At 38.4% G+C, this 22,535-nt stretch overlaps 1 protein-coding gene across 2 annotated transcripts in view; it reads left to right on the forward strand.

Annotated features, from left to right (window-relative positions):
- The window catches only part of INTS4 (integrator complex subunit 4), a 121,761-nt gene that overhangs the window by 72,601 nt on the left and 26,625 nt on the right, over window positions 1-22,535 (forward strand). For both annotated transcript variants that reach the window (XM_007107239.4, XM_007107238.4), the window contains exons 11-15: window positions 1,055-1,260; window positions 11,179-11,321; window positions 13,930-14,045; window positions 16,255-16,388; window positions 18,179-18,336. In XM_007107239.4, the coding sequence (XP_007107301.1) occupies window positions 1,055-1,260; window positions 11,179-11,321; window positions 13,930-14,045; window positions 16,255-16,388; window positions 18,179-18,336 (757 nt within the window). The remainder of the gene's footprint in view (window positions 1-1,054; window positions 1,261-11,178; window positions 11,322-13,929; window positions 14,046-16,254; window positions 16,389-18,178; window positions 18,337-22,535) is intronic.

A 22,535-nucleotide genomic window follows, 5' to 3' on the forward strand; every position in this document is an offset into this window, starting at 1 on the left:
AAAAACCAAAGTATATTGGAGAGTTTTAACCACAATTTGAGTGTTTTTCTTTTCTTTTTTGAAACTGTACATTTTATTGTGGGAACCGCTGGAACAAAACAAGAATGTATGGAAGTCTTGTGACCATGGTCTATAGCTTTCTCATCTCTATATCCCAACACTCAGCACAGGGCCTGGTATATAGTACACGTTCAGGCAACAATGTTAGTGAAAGAATGAAGGGCTTCCTGGATTCAGTGGCTTCACTGTTACATGTTCTGAGCATGTAAAGAGGTAGAGGACATGCCTCTGTTTTCAAGGTGCTTACAAGATCTGTACCTAAATCGTAGCTAATATTTATTGAGCTTTTAACATATGCCAGGCAGTGTGCTATGTGCTTTACCTACACTATGTCGTTTACTCCTCCTAACTACTCTGTAAGGAAATGGGTATTATCTCCATTTAACAGGTGAGAAAATTGATACTACGAAGTTAATTTACTTATTCAAGATCACCGTCCAAGTTAGTGGATGGATTACTTTTCACAATTCACTGTGAGGCCTCTATCATTCCAGAGCATGTACCCTTAACCACTATATGATACTAGTCTATTAGTATTAGCAGACCTGGATACTAGTCTATTAGAATTAGCAGACCGGGTACTAGTCTTATCTCTGCTCTCATTCATTTTGAGGCAAGTTTATCCACTTTGCTGATTCTTATCTGTAGAATGAGAATAATGATATCGAGCCTGTTTTAATCTTAATAATGTTATTTTAAAAGTGCTTTTTTAAAAAGTACTTTACTGTGGTTGGACTACTGAGATAATAAGACAACTGAGTTTTCAAGGAGTCAGGATCTAAACCTTAGTCCCTGTGGTACCAACATCCTTGTTCATAGGTCTATGTGAAGGTGGTAGCAGAATCTGCAGGCATGGAGGAGATCTCCCAGAGAGAGTTTATAAAGTGACAGGAGTAGAGAGGGAAATACAAACCTGAATGAGAAGGAATCCTTCTTACATTTTTCCCATGGGTCTTAACTTGACGTGCAGTTTTGTTTGTCCCTTTTTCTCTAGAGGTCCGCATTGCTGCTGTAGAGGCGCTGTGCATGCTGGCCCAGTCTTCACCCTCTTTTGCTGAGAAGTGCCTTGATTTCCTGGTTGACATGTTTAATGATGAAATTGAGGAAGTACGTCTACAGTCCATACATACCATGAGAAAAATCTCTAACAATATCACCCTTCGAGAGGATCAGCTTGACACTGTCCTGGCTGTGTTAGAGGTGAGTTTGTTATGCATTTCTTCATCAATACCTACTGAGCACCACTTTTTTTTTTTTTTTTTTTTTTTTTAAACCAGGCATTGATGATAAAATAGTGTAGAGGCAGCACAGTTCTGCCTTCTCAACATACAACTCCTTCGTGGTGGAGGAGACTGACTATTAAACAGGAAATTAGAATAAAGCTTAGTATTGCTATGATCTGGGAAGGATAGGATGCTCTGGGAATGCAGAGCATCTAACCTGAATTGCCTGGGGTAAGGTTGGGGAGATAGGGAAGAAAGAAGGAATACTGTAGTGGATACTTGAAGGAATAGGACTTAATGAAGCATTTCTTTTTTTCTTTTTTTTTTAATGAAGTATAGCTGACTTACTATATTATATTAGATTCAGGTGTATGAAACATTTTCTTGGGAAGGAGTGGCACTGATAGTAGTAGTAGGGTAGAAGGATACCAAACAGAGGGAGCAGTGTCTAAGGATCCAGAAGTAAGAGTGGATATGATATATTCAAGGAATTGGGAGGAATTCATTGTAATATAACATAGAGTTGAGAGATAGAGGAGGGACGGGAAGTGGCTATAGATAAGGCAGGAGCTAAATAATGATGAATTCTTTTCAGCCTTGATTTGATTTAATTCTTCTAGTGAATCATAGACAGCAGGAAGGAATCTTAGGGATCAATTCATTCAACCTTGGAGTTTTCAGAAAAAAGGTAATTTGTCTGAGGTTGTACAGGTAATAAGTGTCTGTGCCAGGATACGAACACAGATTTGCCTCCCAGGCTGTACAACTCTTTGTGGTTCTTCAATTGTTTTTCTAAAGTGTTTGGATTTTATTTGCGAGCTCTGAAGTTTTTCATTTATTTATTTATTTATTTGGCTGCATTGGGTCTTAGTTGTGGCTCATGGGATCTTCGTTGCAGCATGCGGGATCTTTCATTGCAGCATGCGGGCTTTTCTCTAGTTGTGGCATGCAGGCTCCAGAGTGCACGGGCTCAGTAGTTGTGGTGCGCGGGCTTAGTTGCCCTATGGCATGTGGGATCTTAGTTCCCTGACCAGGGATCAAACCCCTGTCCCCTGCATTGGAAGGCGGATTCTTAACCACTGGACCACCAGAGAAGTCCCTGAAGTTTTTCAAAATATTAATAAATGAGAGTTGGGCTTTGGTTCCCCACCCCCCTTTTTTAGATATTGTGAAAGGGATAGCAATTTGATATTTACATATTAGCACTTGTTACAGATTTCTGCTACATACTTTAGAAAACAGGTTAGATGCTTTGATTTTGAAGGTCTTTATCATTCTCTCAGTTGCTTAGCACTTCTCTTAAGATTTTTCCTGAATTATAAATCTTTATAATTTTTTTCACATTTTTTTTTAAATTTTTTTAATTTTTTATTTTTTATTTTTAAAATTTTATTTATTTATTTATTTTTTGTGGTATGCAGGCCTCTCACTGTTGTGGCCTCTCCCGTTGCGGAGTGCAGGCTCCGGACGCGCAGGCTCAGCGGCCATGGCTCACGGGCCCAGCTGCTCCACGGCATGTGGGATCTTCCCAAACCGGGGCATGAACCCGTGTCCCCTGTATCGGCAGGCGGACTCTCAACCACTGCGCCACCAGGGAAGCCCTCACGTATTTTTAAAAATAAATTTATTTATTTATATTTTTGGCTGCGTTGGGTCTTCGTTGCTGCGCACAGGCTTTCTCTAGTTGCGGCGAGCAGAGGCTACTCTTAGATGCGGTGCGTGGGCTTTTCATTGCAGTGGCTTCTTTTATTGTGGAGCACAGGCTCTAGGAGCGTGGGCTCAGTAGTTGTGGCTTGCAGGCTCTAGAGCACAGACTAAATAGTTGTGGCACATGGGCTTAGTTGCTCTGCAGCACGTGGGATCTTCCAGGACCAGGGATCGGACCTGTGTCCCCTGCATTGGCAAGCGGATTCTTAACCACTGCGCCACCAGCTAAGTCCCTCGTATTTTTTCCTAAGAAGATAAGTTTGCATTTTGTGTATTGTTCTCTATGGTTGGTCTCTATAGCCTAGCCCCTTCTTTCCTTTTTAGCTTTTGTTCCCATCATTCCTCACCTTGAACTTTATGCTGTAGTCACTCCGCTAATCATCCTGCTTTTCTTCACCATTTTGCCTTCATTGTAACTTATTCTCCTCTGCCTGCAAAACTGCCACTTTTCACGTAGCACACTTCTGCTTATCCCCAGGATCTACATTAGGTAATCTATCTAGGAAGCCTTCCTTAACTAACTGTACTGCTGAGTGGGCTAAATAGCACTCATCTGTATTTTTGTAACACCCTGTTTATGCTACTGTAGCATTTATCAGTAGGTGTTCTGTTTGTTTAATTCTTTATTCCACAAGACTGTGACCTTCTCAAGGCGCCAGTCTTGATTTTTTCGTTCTTTAATTCGCAGTGCTTTGTAGTGTTAGGCACAAGTAGATGCTCAGTAAACGTTAAGTAGCTGAGCTATATCCCAAGCTATAATTTGACATACATAATTGTTCATAGGGCCATGATAGGCTTATTTGTGAGCACTTTTGTATAAAACTCACAAAGAATTTGTTTAGGTCTAAACTCCTTGACTTGGAGTTCTGTCCATGAATTTTAGACTTATATAAACTCATTGTCTGTTCTTCTACCCTGCTGCTCACTGCTGTATATAGTTATTGTGCCACTGTACTTCACTGTGTTGAGAAATAGCTACCTGACCCTTCCAGCCTTAATTTGTCTCTTTGCTCCTTCCTTCCTTCTCTCCTTCCTTCCTTCCTTCCTTTCCTTTTTTTTCTTTCTTTTCTGCCTTTCTTTTACATTGAGTTACTACCTGAATTCAACAAGTGCTGTCTATGTACTGGAGGTGTAGTGGTCAAAACAGATTCCCTGCTCTCATGGGGCATATATTCTAAAGACAGGTAGAGTAAACAAAATGATTTCAGAGAGTGTTAAGTCTTATACAGAAGGTAAATAGTGATGGAGGAATGGGAAGTTTCACTGTGAAGTTAGGGATTAGTAAAAGCCTTTCTATGGAGACAGTGTTTGTGCTGAGTCTTTTTTTAAAAATTAATTAATTAATTAATTTTTGGCTGTGTTGGGTCTTCGTTGAAGTGGGCAGGCTTCTCATTGCTGTGGCTTCTCTTGTAATGGAGCACGGGCTCTAGGCGCGCGGGCTTCAGTAGTTGTGGCTCACGGGCTCTAGAGCGCAGGCTCAGTAGTTGTGGTGCACGGGCTTAGTTGCTCCCCGGCATGTGGGATCTTCCCAGACCAGGGCTCGAACCCGTGTCCCCTGCATTGGCAGGCGGATTCTTAACCACTGCGCCACCAGGGAAGTCCCTGTGCTGAGTCCTTTTTTTTGGTTCTTGTTTACATGTTTAACTTAATAAACAGACGAACTCGGCACACTAATCTTCAGGACACAAATAAGGAGCAGGCAGCTGGGGCTGTGGAACGCAAGTCCGCCGGGACAGCTGGTCGACCCAGCGGCTGGGGCCTGTGCTGAGTCTTAAATGACAAAAGGAAGCCAGCCATGTGGAAGTTGGAGGAAGGACCTTCAGGAAGAGTCAATAGCCGGTAGAAAGGCTCTAAGGCATAGGTGAGCTTTGGTGTGCTTCCAGAACAGGAGTAAGAAGGCTGGTATAGGTGGAACATAGAAAGTAGAAAAGTGGTATGAGGTGAGGTCTGAGAGGTGGGTAGGGCCAGGTAGAGTACCTTGGAGGCTGTTGTAAGATGTTTGGATTTTATTCTAAGTATTATGGGATACCATTGGAAAATTTTATGCAGAAGGATAACATAACAATTTACTGCTTTCAGCATATCTCATTCTTGAAGTTTTCTTGAAGTTCATATCAAATAAATTGACTTTTCCCCTCATTCCTTCATTTAAGGCATAATTATTGAGTACCAAGCCCGTGTGTCTCTTACTGTAGTTTTCACACTTTATCCATTTATGTCAGGTTTAGTATGTTTGCCTTATCTCCCTGATGAGATTGTGAAGCCCTTAAGGAGAGTGACCATGTTGTACCCTTTACTGTATCCTTTCACGGTTTAATGTGGTGACTTGCCCATAGAGGATGCTTAGTAAACATTTCCTAAAACAAATCTACACAGGTTAATTGTATAACTGGGAAGTTCTTAAGAAACACACAAGTCAAAATTGTTTTCTTATTACTTGACAGTTGTTTCTCCAGTACATCCATATAGCTGCCTCCTATCAGTGGTGGAGATTTGTTCATATGGGAAGCATTATATCTTATTTAAGTCTGCTACATACAGAGCCAGACAGATCCAAATCAACCTGTCACTTCTTCTCTTTGGTCCCTTTTTCCCTTTGTTTGTTTGTTTTTATTATTTATTGACCATCTGTTATGTGCCAGGCACTGTGCAAAGGGGGACACAATAGTGAGCAAAAGCCATGGCCCTGCTCTCATGGACCTTAGAATTTAGGTATGAGGTAGACAGACAAATAAGACACAAATGAAGGTGTAATATAAGTTGAAATAAGGAACTCATGACAGAAAGAAGTGAGGTCCCATGGGGGTATATCATAGAGGTACTTGGTCTTTAGGAGTTGAGGGGGTACAGCAATCAGGAAAAGCTTCTGAACCTGAGCTCTAAAGGAGGAATAAGGTACTAACTTGGCAAGAAGAGTTGGGAGTGTGAGGTGTAAGGACATTTCAGGCAGAGGAGCAGTAAGTGTAGAAACTGTGGTGGGTGGAAACATGACACAGTTGAGGGACCAGAAGTGGGCCTGGCAGTAACAGAGCTAGTGTGTGGTATGAGATTAGGCTGGAGGGGGTGGGTGGGATCAGCTCATGCAGAGCCTTTAGAACAGCTAAAAGCTATTAAAGGATTTTAGCAGCCTTGCAATTTTGGACAAATTATTTAATCCTTCTGGTTCTTGGTTTTCTCATCTCTAAAGTGAGGATAATTTCACATATTTTTATGTTTCTTTTAAGAATTAAATGAGAGAATTCATGTAAAGTGCTTCATATGGTAGTAGTTCATAATATAGACATACCTCATTTTATTGCACTTTGAAGATGTTGCATTTTTTACAAATTGAAGGTTTATGGAAACCCTGCATGGAGCTAGTCTATCGGTCCTGGTTTTTTTTTCTTTCCCCCTGCACCCCCAACCTATCGGTGCCATTTTTCCCACAGCTCACTTCATGTCTCTGTGTCACATTTTGGTAATTCTTTCAGTATTTCAAACTTTTTCATTATCATTGTATTTGTGATGGTGATCTGTGATCAGTGATCTTTGATGTTCCTATTGCAAAAAGGTTATGACTTGCTGAGGCTCAGTTGATGGTTAGCATTTTTAACAATAAAGTATTTTTAAATTAAGGTATGTATATTGTTTGTTTAGATACAATGCTATCGCATACTTACTAGACTATAGTATAGTATAAGCATAAAATAACTTTTATATGTACTGGGAAACCAGAAAATTTCTGACCTGCTTTATTGTGATATTCGCTTTGTCGTGGTAGTCTGGAACCAAACTTGCAGTATCTCTCAGGTATGCCTCAGAAAGTCATTGAAGAAACATTTACTGATTTTTCCTGAGCCAGGTTCTGTACTAGGTTCTGAGGATGTTGAGATGGACAGTCCCCTTGCCTCTTAGTTGCTCAGTTTTATAGAGAAGACAGCAATATAAACCATAATTACAAGATCGTATCAAAAGTAAGGCAAGGGATGACATTCTCACCAGAAGGATAGCATATGACCTCAGGTAGAGGCCGGGGGTGGGGGTGGGGTGTGAAATGGCACAACCTGGACAGGGAACATTGAGAAGTTCACATATGGCTGTGAGGGAGAAGGGGTGGGGGGTGAAACAGGAGAGGTCTGTAGGGAACCAATTGTAAAGGGCCTGTGTGCTATGCTGAGGAGCCTCAGTGTTATCCTAGGGGTGGTGGGAAGCCAAATGAGGTTACTAAATGGGGGGATGACATGGTCAGATGTGTTTATTGAGAAGTGGGCCCCCCTAATTGTATAGGGTAAAGAAATGAGAGAATTGCAGGATAAAAGAAGGTGCCTGGAGAATAAAGAAGGCATGTCTCCAACTGAGCTTCAAGGAAGAGTCCTCTGATTCTTAGATTTTGTTATGTAGTTATGGATGTGTCTTTTAATTTTTTTAGTTTGATTTCTTTCATGTATTAAGTAAAACTTAAAAGTATAAAGCTTTTAGGAGAAATATTTGTGACCTTGTCTTAGACAAAGATTTCTCAGATATGACACCAAAAACTTAATCTATGAAAGAAATAACTAGATAAACTGGACTTATCAAATAAAAAAAATTCTTCAAAGAGACACTTGTAAGAAATTTTAATGATAGCACAACAGTGTGAATATACTTAGTGCCATAGAACTGTACACTTAAAATGTACATTTACTTAAAGTGGTAAATTTTATGTTATATATATTTGACCACAGTAAAGAGATAATGGGACCAAATCAAACACATATAATGGCTTTGATATGTAAACTGCACCAAAAAAGGGGGAGGGGGTAGATTTGGATACAGAAACGCCCATAGAGGGAAGACAATGTGAAGACACCGAGAGAATGCCATCTACGAGGCCATACAAGGAATGTAAGGTTACCACAAGCTAGGAGGGGTGTTGTGGATTAGATTCTGTGTCACAGCCCTCAGAAGGAACCAACTTTGCTTATATCTTGATTTTGGACGTCAAGCCTCTAGAGCTCAGACAATAAATTTCTGTTTTTCTAAGCCAAAAAAAAAATCTTTTTGGAAAAGACATACCACAGACTGGGAGAAAATATTTGCAAAACACACATCTGATAAAGAATATATTAAAAATTCTCAGGGAATTTCCTGGCAGTCCAATGGTTAGGACTCCTCAATTTCACTGCCAAGGGCCTGGGTTTAATTCTTGGTGGGGGAACTAAGATCCCACAAGCCATGCGGCACGGCCAAAAAAAAAAAAGAAAAAGAAAAAGAGTATATATTCAATAATAAGAAAGCACACCACCCAATTAAAAAATGAGCAAAAGATTTGAACAGACACTTAAGCAAAGAAGATAGCAGTGGCAAATAATAAATAAGCATGTGAAAACATGCTTATCATCATAAGTCATTAGAGAAATGCAGATTAAAACAATAGTGAGGGGGTTCCCCGGCGGTCCAGTGGTTAGGTCTCTGGACTTTCACTTCTGAGGGCCCGGGTTCAATCCCTGTTCAGGGAACTAAGATCCTGCAAGCTGTACCGTGTGGCCAAAAAAACCCCAAAAAACAAAACAATAGTGAGAAATTACAACACCACATCTGTTAGAATGGGTCCAAACAAACAAACAAACAAAAGAAACCCTGACAATATCAAGTGCTGTGAAGATGGGGAACAACTGGCACTTTTCATATACTGCTGATGGAAATGGAAAATGGTAGAGCCATTTTGGAAACTACTATGACAGCTTCTTATAAAATTAAATATACACTTAACATATGACCCCACAGTCCTGCTCTGAAGTATTTACTAAAGAAAATGGAAAACTCATGTTCATGCAAAGACCTGTAAGCAAATGTTTATTGCAGCTTTATTTATAATAGTCCCAAACTGGAAACAACACAAAATCCTTCAGTTGGTGAACGGATAAATTAACTATGGTACATCTATACAATGGATTACTACTCAGTAATAAAAAGGAACAGCTGCTGATACACATAACAACATGGATGAATCTCAAATGCATTATGCTAAGTGAAAGTAGCCAGACACAAGAAGCAGCATACTCTGTGATTTCATTTATGTGACATTTTGGAAAAGACAAAACTGTAGCAGAAAATGCATCAGTGGTTGCCAGAGGCTGGGGGTGAGGGGTAGACTACAAAGGGACACAAGGGAAGTGTTTGGGTGATGCAAGTGTTTTATATCTTGATTGTCATGGTGGTTACATAACTACATGCATTTGTTAAACTCATGGAAGTGTACACTAAAAAGGATGAATTTTACAGAATGTAAATTATATGTCAGTAAACCTGACTTTTTTTTTTTTTGGCCAAGCCATGTGGCTTGTGGGATGTTAATTCTCTGACCAGGGATTGAACGCAGGCCCTCGGCAGTGAGAGTGTGGAGTCCTAACCACCGGACTGCCAGGGAATTCTCAAACCTGACTTTTAAAAAAATGCTTTGGAGATCCCATTTCCCTCTAAAAGGAACCAAAATTCCAAAGAGAAATGGCTGATTCCAAGTGTGGTGTAGGAAACATAACAAGATGACCTTGTACTGTCTTTGTCATACAGAAAGCAAACATTAGCTATCAAAGACCTCTAGGCTTATATCAAAAGACCCAGGAGATAACTTAAATAGACTCACACTGGCCAAAGGTGAAACATATCATTAAGGATTACAACTGCAAATATGTTGAAACCCATGATTTTATAATAATTCAGAAACAAAACACTGCATTAGTCACCTTTAGAAGATGCTTAGTAATCAACTCATTATTTTAAAAACTGGTAAATTAAGGAATCAAGCATTTATCCTTCCTTTTCCTATACAGATGGAACTTCAAAGGCAACCAGCTAGTTGATAAGGGGAAGTTTCTCTTTGTAGAAGTATTCCAGTTGATGAATGAAGAAGAATGATGGAATTTATATATCATTGTTTCACAACTTTAATGAATTACTAGATCTAGGCAGTGATCTGCAGTGGTTACTAATATCACAAAAAGAAAAATATAGTTCCTGAGGGAGGTACACAGTACTACCTGTGAAGTGGTCTTATAAAAACATTGAACCTGAATGTGATTAAGCCTCTAAATCAAACTACCGTCTCAGGATATACAGGGGAGAAATTGCAAGGGGAAAAAAAAGTGAGATGTAAAGAGATTTTACGAATTAAAAGATACTTAAGGGACATATTACCCAATTGCAATGTGCGGTCATTCTTGGAGCCTGATTAGACCAAATAAAAACTTTTGAGTCAGGGAAATTTTATTATGGAGTGGATATTTGCTATTAAAGAATTATTAAAATTTTAGGCATGATATTGGTTTTGTGGGTTTTTAAAAAAAATAATCATTTTTAAAAAGAGGTATTATGGAAATACCAACAAAATGCTATGATTTCTCTGATTGGCTTCAAAATAATCTGGGAGGAGTGGGTAAAGGTATAGATGAAGCAAGATTGGCTATGAGTTAATGGTTGAAACTGGGGAATTATCTCTACTTTTACATATGTTTCAAATTGTCTATATTAAAAAGTTTTAAAGAACTGGCAAAAAAATGCTATGGAGATATCAAATAAGAGTAAAACTGATATGTTTTCATTTACATTAACATTAAGAAGTTGTTGGTGAGCTTTTCTAATCATTTTAGTGAGGTTGAGCAGAAAGTGTTAGGGAGGGAAGAGGCCACTCTCTGACATCATCTGGTACCTACTCTCTTTTTGTTTACTCTGCTGTAGCCACACTGCTGTTTTTCAACATGCTTTCACCTCATGGCCTTTATGTTTGCTGTTCCCTTTGATTATGCCACGTAAAATACCCCACCTATCCTAGCACTCTTAACCTTAACCTGCTTTATAGTTTCTCATATCTGACCTATATATTTAGTTATTCATTTTTGTCTTTTCACTAGAAGGAAACTCCTGAAAGCAGGGATTCAATTTTAATTACTGTGGTATCCCTAGCACTTGGTACATAGTAGGTGCTGATAAATGTTGACTGTTTAATAGGTGTTCAGTAAATGTTGAGTGTACAGATTAATGAATGAACAAATGAATGAATTCTTCAAATATCATTTCAAATTTTTCCTCCTCTGTGAACACTAGCCCCTCCCCTTTCTGAAAATTGAGAAGTTCTTTACCCTCTACTCCCACTTTAACTTGTATACTCCTCCATAATAGCTAATCCGTAGTGACTGCTATTATTATTATTACCTTTTTTTTTTTTTTAAAGGATTCATCCAGAGATATTAGAGAGGCTCTTCACGAACTCTTATGTTGCACTAATGTTTCAACCAAAGAAGGGATTCATCTTGCACTGGTGGAGCTGCTGAAAAATTTAACCAAGTACCCTACTGATAGGGACTCCATATGGAAGTAAGGATTTTTTTTGCTCATTTGTTCGCTGAGTCTGATAATATGGTAAATGTACAATGTTGACATTATTTAGTGGATCATCATAGATTGGGGTATGGCCTTCAATTTTGTCTTCAATTTAGAAACCTGATTCAACATAACTATACTCTCAAGAGTCTGGTTCCTAAATTGAATATCACATTTTAGGTTATTCATTTGTCCATCCATCCACCTAGCAAATATTATGTGCCTGCTATGTGCTTACTGTGTGCCAAGCCCTGTGGTAAGTTTTGGAAGTACAGAGATGAGAGTTGATTAGATTTCCTTTTCCTCTTATATAGTGTTAGTCACTCTTTGTCTGTTTCCATCATTGTAGAGATTAGAGGGAGGGTGAGTATTTGGTCTTCAGATGGAAAATCACAATCATATTTTCCCCTGATTACCTCTAGCTTTACTGGCTAGAGTCAAGCTTAACACTGTTCATGAATTGCTGTTTGAGGAGCTACTTGAATACATTTAATATAAAATGTGCGTTGTTGTACTCCACATATTTCAATGAGCTTATGTGATGAGATCACTGCAAATATGTGATTTATTTTCAAAAAAAATTTTTATTAAAAGTCGAAAAACTGTGGGTCAAATCAGGTGCTTGGAAGACATACTGAGAACTAAAAATGCCAGGGAATCTTGCTCTAGGTAACATTTTCGATACCTGGTTTTCTGTTTTGCCATTTCTTCATGTTTGTTCAGTCCAATTCAGCTCAATTCATTGTACATTTATTGATTGTCTTCAAGGAGCACTCAGTCATTTGGGATGTGGGGATACAGTGTCCCCTGAGGCACAGTGAGTAAATGGGCTGAGAGAGGTCAGAAAACTATTGAATTAAGTTCTTTAAGACAGAACTGGAGAAAAGTGTACTTTCCTAACAGTATCAAGTGTTTTAAATGTGATGCCTTTCATACCCCATATAGCCATCAGTTTGTTCATGGGTTTTGTTTTCTCTCTTTTGCTGATCTTATTCTCCAGTCCTTGGTGAAGTCCCATGTTCTTTGTGCAACTTTCTCCGATCATAGTGATCCCTTCTACCTTTGACAGGTAGAAAGCAGGGTATCATTCATTTGATAGTTCATTACCTTATAGTGTTAGTCATCTTTGCCTCAGTTAGATTATAAACTCAGTGAGAACATTAAATTAAGGTTTATATTTATTTTCAATTCAACACACCTTCTACACCAGAACTTAATTAAAAATAACAAAAAAGCATAAATACCATCACACATGTAGTTCTTTGTAACTTATAAAGGACCTTCATGTAGTCATAGTAGTTAACTAATAGCCAATTAATAATAGCTAATTAATAGTTAATTGAGTTCTTATTATATAATGGCAGATACCTTGCTAAGTACTTTTCATTCATTATCTCATTTAATCCTTATATCAACTGTATGAGGTAATTATATTTAATCTCATTTGTAGGTAAAAATATATCTGCTCAAGGCCACAGAGTTATTAAGTTTCCTGTTTCAGATCAGATCTCTTCTGATTCTAGAACTTCACCCAGGGTATCAGTTAGAATGCTTTTGTCTACAAGTAACAGAAAATCTGATTAAAAGTGGCTTAAACAGTAAGATCTAATTTTTTTGCATAACAAGAAGTCAGAAAGTTGATTTCAGGATTGGTCATTCAACAGCTTAACAGGGCTAGTACTCTGGTTGACTTCTTTGCAGTTCTCTTGGCTTTCTTCTCATAGTTGCAATATGGCTACCTCATAAGACAATATCTTAAGACAGAAAGAAAAGGACATTCCCTCCATGCACTTCTCTTTTTTAAAAATTTTATTGAAATATAATTGATTTAAATGTGTTAATTTCTGCTGTACAGCAAAGTGATTCAGTTATACATATATGTATATTATTTTTCATTTTCTTTCCCATTATGGTTTATCACAGGATATTGAATATAGTTCCCTGTGCTATACAGTAGGACCTTGTTTATCCATCCTATATATAATAGTTTGCATTTGCTAATCCCAAACTCCCAATACTTCCCTCCCCCACCCCCCTTCCCCCTTGGCAACCACAAATCTGTTCTCTGTATCTGTGAGTCTGTTTCCGTTTCATAGATATGTTCATTTGTATGCCCTTCATTTGATTAGGAAAACATTCCTGAGAAGCTCCCCAGCAGACTTCCCCTCTTGTTCCATTGACCAGAACTGGTTACTTGACTATCTGCAAAACAGTCTCTGTAAAATGGGCTTGGGATTGCCATGATGAGTTTAGACCAGTTGTGGTTGAGCCCTTGGGCTAGGCCTACCTTCATTGAGCACTTTGCTACTTACCTGATACCTGAGTAAAATCAGGGTTCTCTTGGCAAGGAAGCTGGGGGAAATGGTTGTTAGTTAAATAACCTGTAGTAATATCTGTCATATCAGCTCTTCTATCTTCATAATAACCAAGCTTTTAGGTGAATTAACTTGAGTTCCGGAATAATTGAATGACTTATCTGAAGTCATAGAGGTAACAAAAGTAGATGGTTGAGAATTTGTAATTCTGAGTCAGGTTTTCTGATTCCAATTCCCAGTACTTTTTTAAAAAGAGGTTTGCTTGTTTCTCATTTTGCTTGTTTCAGATGCTTGAAGTTTCTGGGAAGTCGGCATCCAACCCTGGTGCTTCCCTTGGTGCCTGAGCTCCTGAGCACCCACCCGTTTTTTGACACAGCTGAACCAGACATGGATGATCCAGCTTGTATCCTCTGCTGATTGAGCAGGGAATTTTGGCAGCTTTTTCTGTAGTATAGCTTGGGTGGTCTGAGGGTTTTGTTTTGTTTTGTTGTTATTTTTCTTTCTTTTTTCTTTTAGTTAAAAGTATATCCTGAGGGAGCCTAATGGTTATTTTCCTCAGCTTTTATTCTTACATTCACAGTAATTCAACTTTGCCATTTAATACTAATTTTTTTAACCATTTATTGAGCATCTACTATATTCCACATACTGTTTAAATGCTTCATACATTTTTATCACTGATCTGCAAACAACCCTGGAAGGAGGTATTATTCCCTGCTTACAGATGAGGAACTGAGGCTCAGAGAGGCTAAGTAACTCTCTAAGCAGCAAATCTGGGATTCAAAGCCAGACAGACATCTTTGGTTTTAAAGCCTGTGGACTTTTCCCTATGTCTTATTCCATGCTTAATTTGATCTGCAGCCTGAAGGAGGGGATGGGCTGAGCTAGGCTGCATGATTACTCTAGCTCTGATACAAGTTCAGGGGGGTTGTGATAGCTTTGGGCAGCATGCCGTGCTGTCGGGTTGTTTTCCAGTAATGGGAATACATTTACATCAGTACATCCATACTCTCCCATGGTTCTTTTCACTCTATAGCACGTCCTTGGTGAGGTTTAGGAGGGTATTTATTGAGATACAGGGATCAGCCAAATAACTGGCTTTTGTGATGACCATTGTATTCTCTCTTAATTCTTTTTTTTTATTTTCACAGGGCATTTGGAGAATTTTTTAAAAGATCTGTGTAATTGAGGTGCTAACCAATGCCTGACTCTGTGTTTACATCTAAAAAAGGCACATCCCTGACCTTACCTGTAAAGGTGCAATACTATGACTATTTGAAATTCAGCTCATCAGAGAGAGACTTGTGGGCTCGGTGTTATAACAAATCACACAGGACATATTAAAGTGCCCTGAAATCTGAAGCCCCTTTCACGTTAAAAAAAAAAATACTAAACATTTTTGGAAGCCTAATGTTAAGATATTTTTCTGGGTAGTTGGAGAATTGTGTTATTTAAGAAATATGTTTGGCCGTGAATAACAGAGATTGCCCCAAATGTATCTTAAATGTTAATTACAGGTTTTTTTTCCTCAGTGTAAAAGAAGTCTGGAGGTAAGCAGTCTGGTATAGTAGTTCCACATTATTCTTGGTGATCTACGCTCCTTCCATTTTTCTGTTCTGCCATTTTCAGTCGTCCAAAATTATTGCTAGAGCTCCAGTCATCAGGTCCAGGTTCTAGGCAGGAAGTTAGAGGATATTTGGAATAAAATCAATATTCTATTAGTAAGGAAAAAGGGAACAGTGGATACTGGGTAGGCAAATAGCACACTCTGCCATAGAGATACATACAGAAGATTGGAAGGTATGTTTATCTTGTATTTTTAATTTCTGATTTTCCCTCTGTTACAAAATTAATATACATAGAAAGAAAACTTTTAAAAGTAGAAAGAGGAAATTTCATATGTAACACCCAGAGTCTTCCTAGCCAATGTAATTGACTTAATATTTTGATGTGTTTCCTCCTCCCTTTTAAAAGCTTGGGTTTGGGATTTTGCTGTCATTTTATTTTTTAACATTTTATTTCATCAACAAACATTTGATGATAGATAGCTGCTGTCATATTGTCTATACATTTTAGAGTCTGCTTTTTTCACTTATGACAAAATGCTTATGATACAATATTAAAAATCTTTTATAAAGATAATTTATAATGATTGTGTAATACTCCATCAAGTAGATGAAACACAAGTTATTTAATCATTCTCCTGGCTTTGGACGTTTAGGTTGTTACTAATTATTTGCTACTGTAAATGATTCTCTGCTATTTGATTTTGAGATGTGGAATTGCTCAACATTCATAAGACTCATATCTAATACCAAATTATTATTCCAAGGGATTGTGCCGGTATATACTTTAGTAGGCATTGTACCAGAAGTTCCTATTTGTTAGTATTCTCGGCAGCAGGCATTATTTTAAAAAACCTTTCTTTGGTAATTGGAGGGGTAATTGGGGTAATTTGGAGTGAGGTAGTGTATCTCTTTGAATTTGCATTTCTTCGTTAGAAAATTGTAGTCATTTAACAGGAATTTGGGGGGTTAGAAGTAGAGGCACCAAATTCTGGCCAAGCTCAACCTTTTATACCTCCAAGTTTACTTAACCCACTTATTTATCAGACATTGCAGTTTTGGTTCTTATTTTCAATGCTGCTAAAACCTGTCCAACAATGCCTGCATTGTTCTCAGATCATACCTTCAGACACTATGCCTACCTCCGAGACAGTCTTTCTCATCTTGTTCCTGCCTTGAGGGTATGTTGAAAACATCTTTCATCCTTGTTTTTGGTGTTTTGATTTTTAGTCCCATGTGGTTGTTAAGTAGCAGAAAGCAGACTGTATATTCTCTGAAAACACATTCATTAATTCTCTTTCTCTCTTGGGCTTTCTTCTATTGTTTTGTACTTTTCTCTGAATCTTTTTTTGTTTTTTAATAAATTTATTTATTTTTGGCTGCTTTAGGTCTTTGTTGCTGTGCGTGGGCTTTCTCTAGTTGCAGAGAGCAGGGGCTACTCTTCGTTGCGGTGCGCGGGCTTCTCATTGCGGTGGCTTCTTTTGTTGCAGAGCACAGGCTCTAGGCGCGCAGGCTTCAGTAGTTGTGGCACACGGGCTTAGTAGTTGTGGCTCTCAAGCTCTAGAGCACAGGCTCAGTAGTCGTGGCTCACGGGCTCTAGAGTGCAGGCTCAGTAGTCATGGCGCACGGGCTTAGTTCTTCTGCGGCATGTGGGATCCTCCTGGACCAGGGCTCGAACCCAATGTAAAATAAATAGCTAGTGGGAAGCAGCCACATAGCACAGGGAGATCAGTTCCGTGCTTTGTGACCACCTAGAGGGGTGGGATAGGGAGGGTGAGAGGGAGATGCAAGAGGGAGGAGATTTGGGGATATATGTATATGTATAGCTGATTCACTTTGTTATAAAGCAGAAACTAGCATATCATTGTAAAGCAATTATACTCCGATAAAGATGTTTAAAAAAAAAAAGTCCCTGAGTTATTGATTATGTTATATTAGGAAAGAATAAGAAATCTGGAACAACATATCTTAAATCAAGGATAAGATTGTGTTATATCTTAATAATTACATAAAGCTATGATTCTCAGCAAGTGTTTTTTTTTGGTTGCGGGTCTTAGTTGCAGCAGGCAGGCTTCTTAGTTGCGGCATGCGTGTGGGATCTAGTTCCCTGACCAGGGATCGAACCCCGGGCCCCTGCATTGGGAGCACAGAGTGTTATCCACTGCGCCACCAGGGAACTCCCAAGTTTTATTTTTTGATAATAAACTCTTTATTATTTTTAAACTGAGAGATATAGAAAGAAAAAAATTTTAATGAACCATAACAATAATAATAGCAAACACTTACTGAATGCTGTGTGCAGGCACTTTTCTAAGCTCTTTATTTGTATTTACTCATCCCTGCTTAAAAGTAACTCTAAATGACTTTATTTAGAATAATATATGTACATGGTTAGAAAATTTAAACTATATAGAAGATACCAAGTTAAAAGTAAAATCCTTTTTGCTCTCCCTTCCTCATCCCTTTATCAAAAGGTAGCCACTTTTAACAGTAAGAACAAGGATTATAATTATCATCATAAAAAACATTTTTACAACATGCTATATAAACTTATTTGGGAATAAATCATCACTCTTCTATGAAGTGAATGATCAAATAAAGGTTAAAAATAAATGTGGCTAAAGATTAATTTTTAGTCCTATTTCTGTTGTTAGCCCATTTATTTCAGTTAGCAATAGAAAATAATGTTATAACATTCTCTTTTCTTTTTCTCCTTGGCAGCTGTGGCTATATTCGGTAGACCATGTTCGTTTTCTCTCTCTCTTTCCCTTTCTCCCACTTAAGCTGAGGAAGGAGAAAAAGTTTGTTTACAGAATTATCTAGCTTTTTTTTTTCCATTTCTTTGTTTGGTTCACATTTTTTTCCTGGTTTCTTCGTGTTGCTAAAAACTGAGACACAGAAGTTGTTGTTGTTGTTGTTGTTTTTAAGCCACAGAATTTGATGGCGCTGTAACCCCACTGTGTTTGCTTAGTTACCAGGTAGAAAACTAGTGTCATCAGCTCTGTCTCCCAATATCATGCCTCATGAGGATCCTTCCCATCAGTTCCTGCAGCAGAGCCTTGAAAGGGTATACAGTCTTCAACACCTGGACCCTCAAGGAACTCAGGAGCTGCTAGAGTTCACCATCAGGTGAGGTGATTGATCATCCCTTTCCTTTGACAAAGTTAACGTTGTTAGGCTTGGCTTGATCCTTTTGATTTCTGATGTTGGTTATAGGCTAGTTTTCTGACTGTGTTGACATGATTTTATGATGTTTTTATTTGGATTAGATTGTGGTTTAAGCATATTACAAAGAAAAGCTTTGTATTCATGACAAGATTGATGATTAGTACAAAACTAGAAAGAGTTACAAAGAAGCTGTTTTCAATTTTTCTTACCTTATATTAGTTAGGGTAACAGAAAATGCAACTAACAGTGGCTTAAACAGGATAAAAGGTTAATTCTTTCTCATAGGCGGACAGAGCTGAGATGGCTGATGACCTAGACTCATTCTTTCTTATTTCTCCATCTTCTGCATAAAGTGGCCTTTGCCTGAAGATCCAAACTTTAACTATCCCCTTTGTAATCCAGCCTCTAGGAAAAAGGAAAGAGCAGAAGGGCATCATTTCTACAACCACTCCCTTTTAAAGACACTTCCCCAAAGTTGCATGATCTAATTGTACTTGTGTCCCATTGACTAGAACTTAAGTCACGTGGCTATATCTAGCTGTAAGGAGCTAGGAAAGGTAGTCTTTGTTCTGGATAACCAGTGCTTAGTTAACATTTAGTGACTCTGTTACTAAGGAAGAAGGGAAGGATATCGAGAACAATCAGCAGACTCTGCCAGGCCCTATTAGTATGTCCTGAATGATTTGAAAAGAAATGAAACCCATTTGCCTTTATTTTTTTTAATTTTTAAAATAAATTTATTTATTTATTTATTTTTGGCTGCGTTGGGTCTTCGTTGCTGCGCGCAGGCTTTCTCTAGTTGCGGGGAGTGGGGGCTACTCTTCGTTGCGGTGCGCGGGCTTCTCATTGCAGTGGCTTCTCTTGTTGCAGAGCACGGACTCTAGGCCTGTGGGCTTCAGTAGTTGTGGCGCATGGACTTAGTTGCTTCGCGGCATGTGGGATCTTTCCGGACCAGGGCTCGAACCTGTGTCCCCTGCATTGGCAGGAGGATTCTTGACCACTGCGCCACCAGGGAAGCCCCCCATTTGCCTTTAGCAAAGACAATATCTGTCTGCTTTTGTAAATAAGGTTTGATTGAAACACAGACACACTCATTCGTTTAGGTACTGTCTATGGCTGCTTTTATTGCTGCAGTGGTAGATTGAGTAGTTACCACAGAGACTATATGGACTACAAAGCCTAAAATGTTTACTATGTGACCCTTTACGGAAAAAGTTTGCTGACCCTGAAGTGATGCCTGGATCACATTTTCTTTCTCATCTGCTCCCTCACCAAGGTGATTAAATTTAGAAGCTGCTACTGAAGTTTTTGGCCCTGAGCCCAGGAAAATAAGCTCTACTTCCCCACTCAGCCACACCTAAATAAACATTTAAGTTTTGTCCTTGACAGTTTTCTATCCAGTTGGCACTGAGAAGGTACAAAATGCACAAAAGCAAGCCAATTTGGTCATCACCTGCAGTGCTGGCTATTAGTAGGTACTCAGTAAACGCCCAGGTTTGAGTCACTCTTATGATCTGGATTTTATGAGGTGATAGTTCTGTTGGGCTTTGGGGTGGTCAGACCGTGGTTCTAGTGCTGTGGTCAGTCCTGGGCACTATGTTTCTAGTTAAGTGCATCCTGAGAAAGGTGGCCAGGATGGTGAAAGATCCGAAAAGGAAAGCAGATGGTGCAGCAGTTACTGATGACCTACTGTGTTTTACAAATATTATTGCAGTTAGATGTTGTTAACCATTTTACAATGAAGAAATAGAAATTTGGGGAAATGAAGCAATTTGCTAGGAAGTAGCAGAACTGGGATTTAAATCTAGCTTTATTTGACTCTAAAATTGTTGCTCTCTGATATGCAGCAGTGAAGGGGATTCTTTTGTCAGTGGAGATACGTCAGATGATCCCTGGGGTTCTTCAGAATTTACATTTTTCCGTAGTTGCTGAAAAGTGAAATGTTAGTCAGAATTTCATACAGAAGTTTCTCTGATTAGGACTCTGGCCGTTTGCTTGTTAGTACTAGTATCAAATAAACTTCACCGTCAAACACATTGTCCTTTGTTGTAATCTAAGCAGCCATGTCACCCAAATAAGATTTCACCTCACTGCTGTAGTTCAGTGAGGACCCTGGGGGATGATTTTTTTGGTTTGTTTTTAGAACTTGACATAACTACTTTGTCTTCACCACTGTATTTTGGGTGCCTTATTTAGGAGTTTAGTAAATATTTGTTGAAAACTCTGGTTATGATGGCTTAACCAGTAATGAAGACTTTTAATATTTTTATAGATGGCATTTTCTTCTGGTCATACCTCACCTTCAGTTGCATGGATTTAATCTTTTGTAAGGCTCCGCTATCCTTGATCATAGCAAGAGCTGCTGTCTATTAAGTGCCCACTCTTCTGTTTTATGTACATTATTTCATTGAATTTGAAAACAATTCCATGAGAATTATACAATTTTTACAATGAGTGAGGGAGCTGGAGTTCATTAATTTGTTATATGGTTTTTTAGCGCCAAGCATTATGCTAGGCAGAAGGGACACAATAGTAAACAAGACATAGTCTCTGCTGCAGGGGATCTTACAGTCTTGTTGGGGAAATAGCTAGGTAAACAGGCAATGAAGTATTGTACTTTCCACACAATACATTAAGTACAGGGTTTTCTAGAAGATGGAAGGGGCCACCTAACCCTTCCTTTCATGGTTTAAGCAATGACCAGAAGAATGAATAGATATTAGTCAAGTGAAGAAGGGAGAAGACTGTCAAAGACAAGGAACAGCAAAGCCCTGGACTAGAACATAGGTTTTTCTAGCCCTTCCATCTTGTCACACTGCTCTGTTTCTGCATAAACAGTCTGTATGACATGAAGGATCTGGTATAGTGAGATTTAAAATCCAAAGACTTGTTTCAAATCAAAGAGGAAATCAGAAAAATACCTGGAGAAAAATGAAAACAAAAGTACGAAAATCCAAAACCTATGGGATGCAGCAAAAGCAGTTCTTAGAGGGAAGTTTATAGCGATACAAGCTTACCTCAGGAATCAAGAAAAATCTCAAACAACCTAACTTTACACGTAAAGCAACTATAGAAAGAAGAACAAACAAAACCCAGAGTTAGTAGAAGGAAAGAAATCATAAAGATCAGAGCAGAAATAAATGAAAAAGAGATTAAAAGAACAATAGAAAAGAGTGATGAAACTAAAAGCTGATTCTTTAAAAAAAAAATAAACAAAATTGATAAACCTTTAGCCAGACTCATCAGGAAAAAACAGGAGAGGGCCTAAACCAATAAAATCAGAAATGAAAAGGAGAAGTTAACAACCAACACCACAGAAATACAAAAGATCATGGGAGACTACTACGAACCACTGTACACCAACAAAATAGACAACCTAGAAGAAATGGACAAATTCTTAGAAAGGTACAATCTCCCAAGACTGAACCAGGAAGAAATAGAAAATATGAACAGAACAATTACCAGTACTGAAGATGAATCAGTAATTTAAATATTCCCAACAAACGAAAGTCCAGGACCAGATGGCTTCACAGGTGAATTCCATCAAACATTTGGAGAAGAGTTAGCACCTGTCCTTCTGAAACTATTCCAAAACATTTCAGAGGAAGGAACACTTCCAAACTCATTCTGTGAGGCCACCATCACCCTGATACCCAAACTAGAAAAGGTATCACAAAATAATAAAATTACAGGCCAATATCACTGATGAATATAGATGCAAAAATCCTCAACAAAATACTAGCAAACTAAATCTAACAATACATTAAAAGGATCATCCTTCATGATCAAGTGGGATTGATTCCAGGGATGCAAGGATTTTTCAATATCTGCAAATCAATCAATGTGATACACCACAATAACAAATTGAAGAATAAAAACCATATAATCATCTCAATAGATAACAGAGAGCTTTTGATAGAATGGAACATCCACTTCTGATAAAAACACTACAGAAAGCAGGCATAGAGGGAACATACCTCAATATCATAAAGGCCATATATGACAAACCTACAGCCAACATCATACTCAGTGGTGAAAAGCTGAAAGCATTCCAAGATCAGGAAAAAGAGGATGCCCACTCTCACCACTTTTATTCAACATAGTTTAACATACGGATGGCTAACAGGCACATGAAAAGGTACTCAGCATTACTAATTATT

Source organism: Physeter macrocephalus, chromosome 16 (genome assembly GCF_002837175.3).
Source record: "Physeter macrocephalus isolate SW-GA chromosome 16, ASM283717v5, whole genome shotgun sequence".
Classification (NCBI taxonomy): Eukaryota; Metazoa; Chordata; class Mammalia; order Artiodactyla; family Physeteridae; genus Physeter; species Physeter macrocephalus.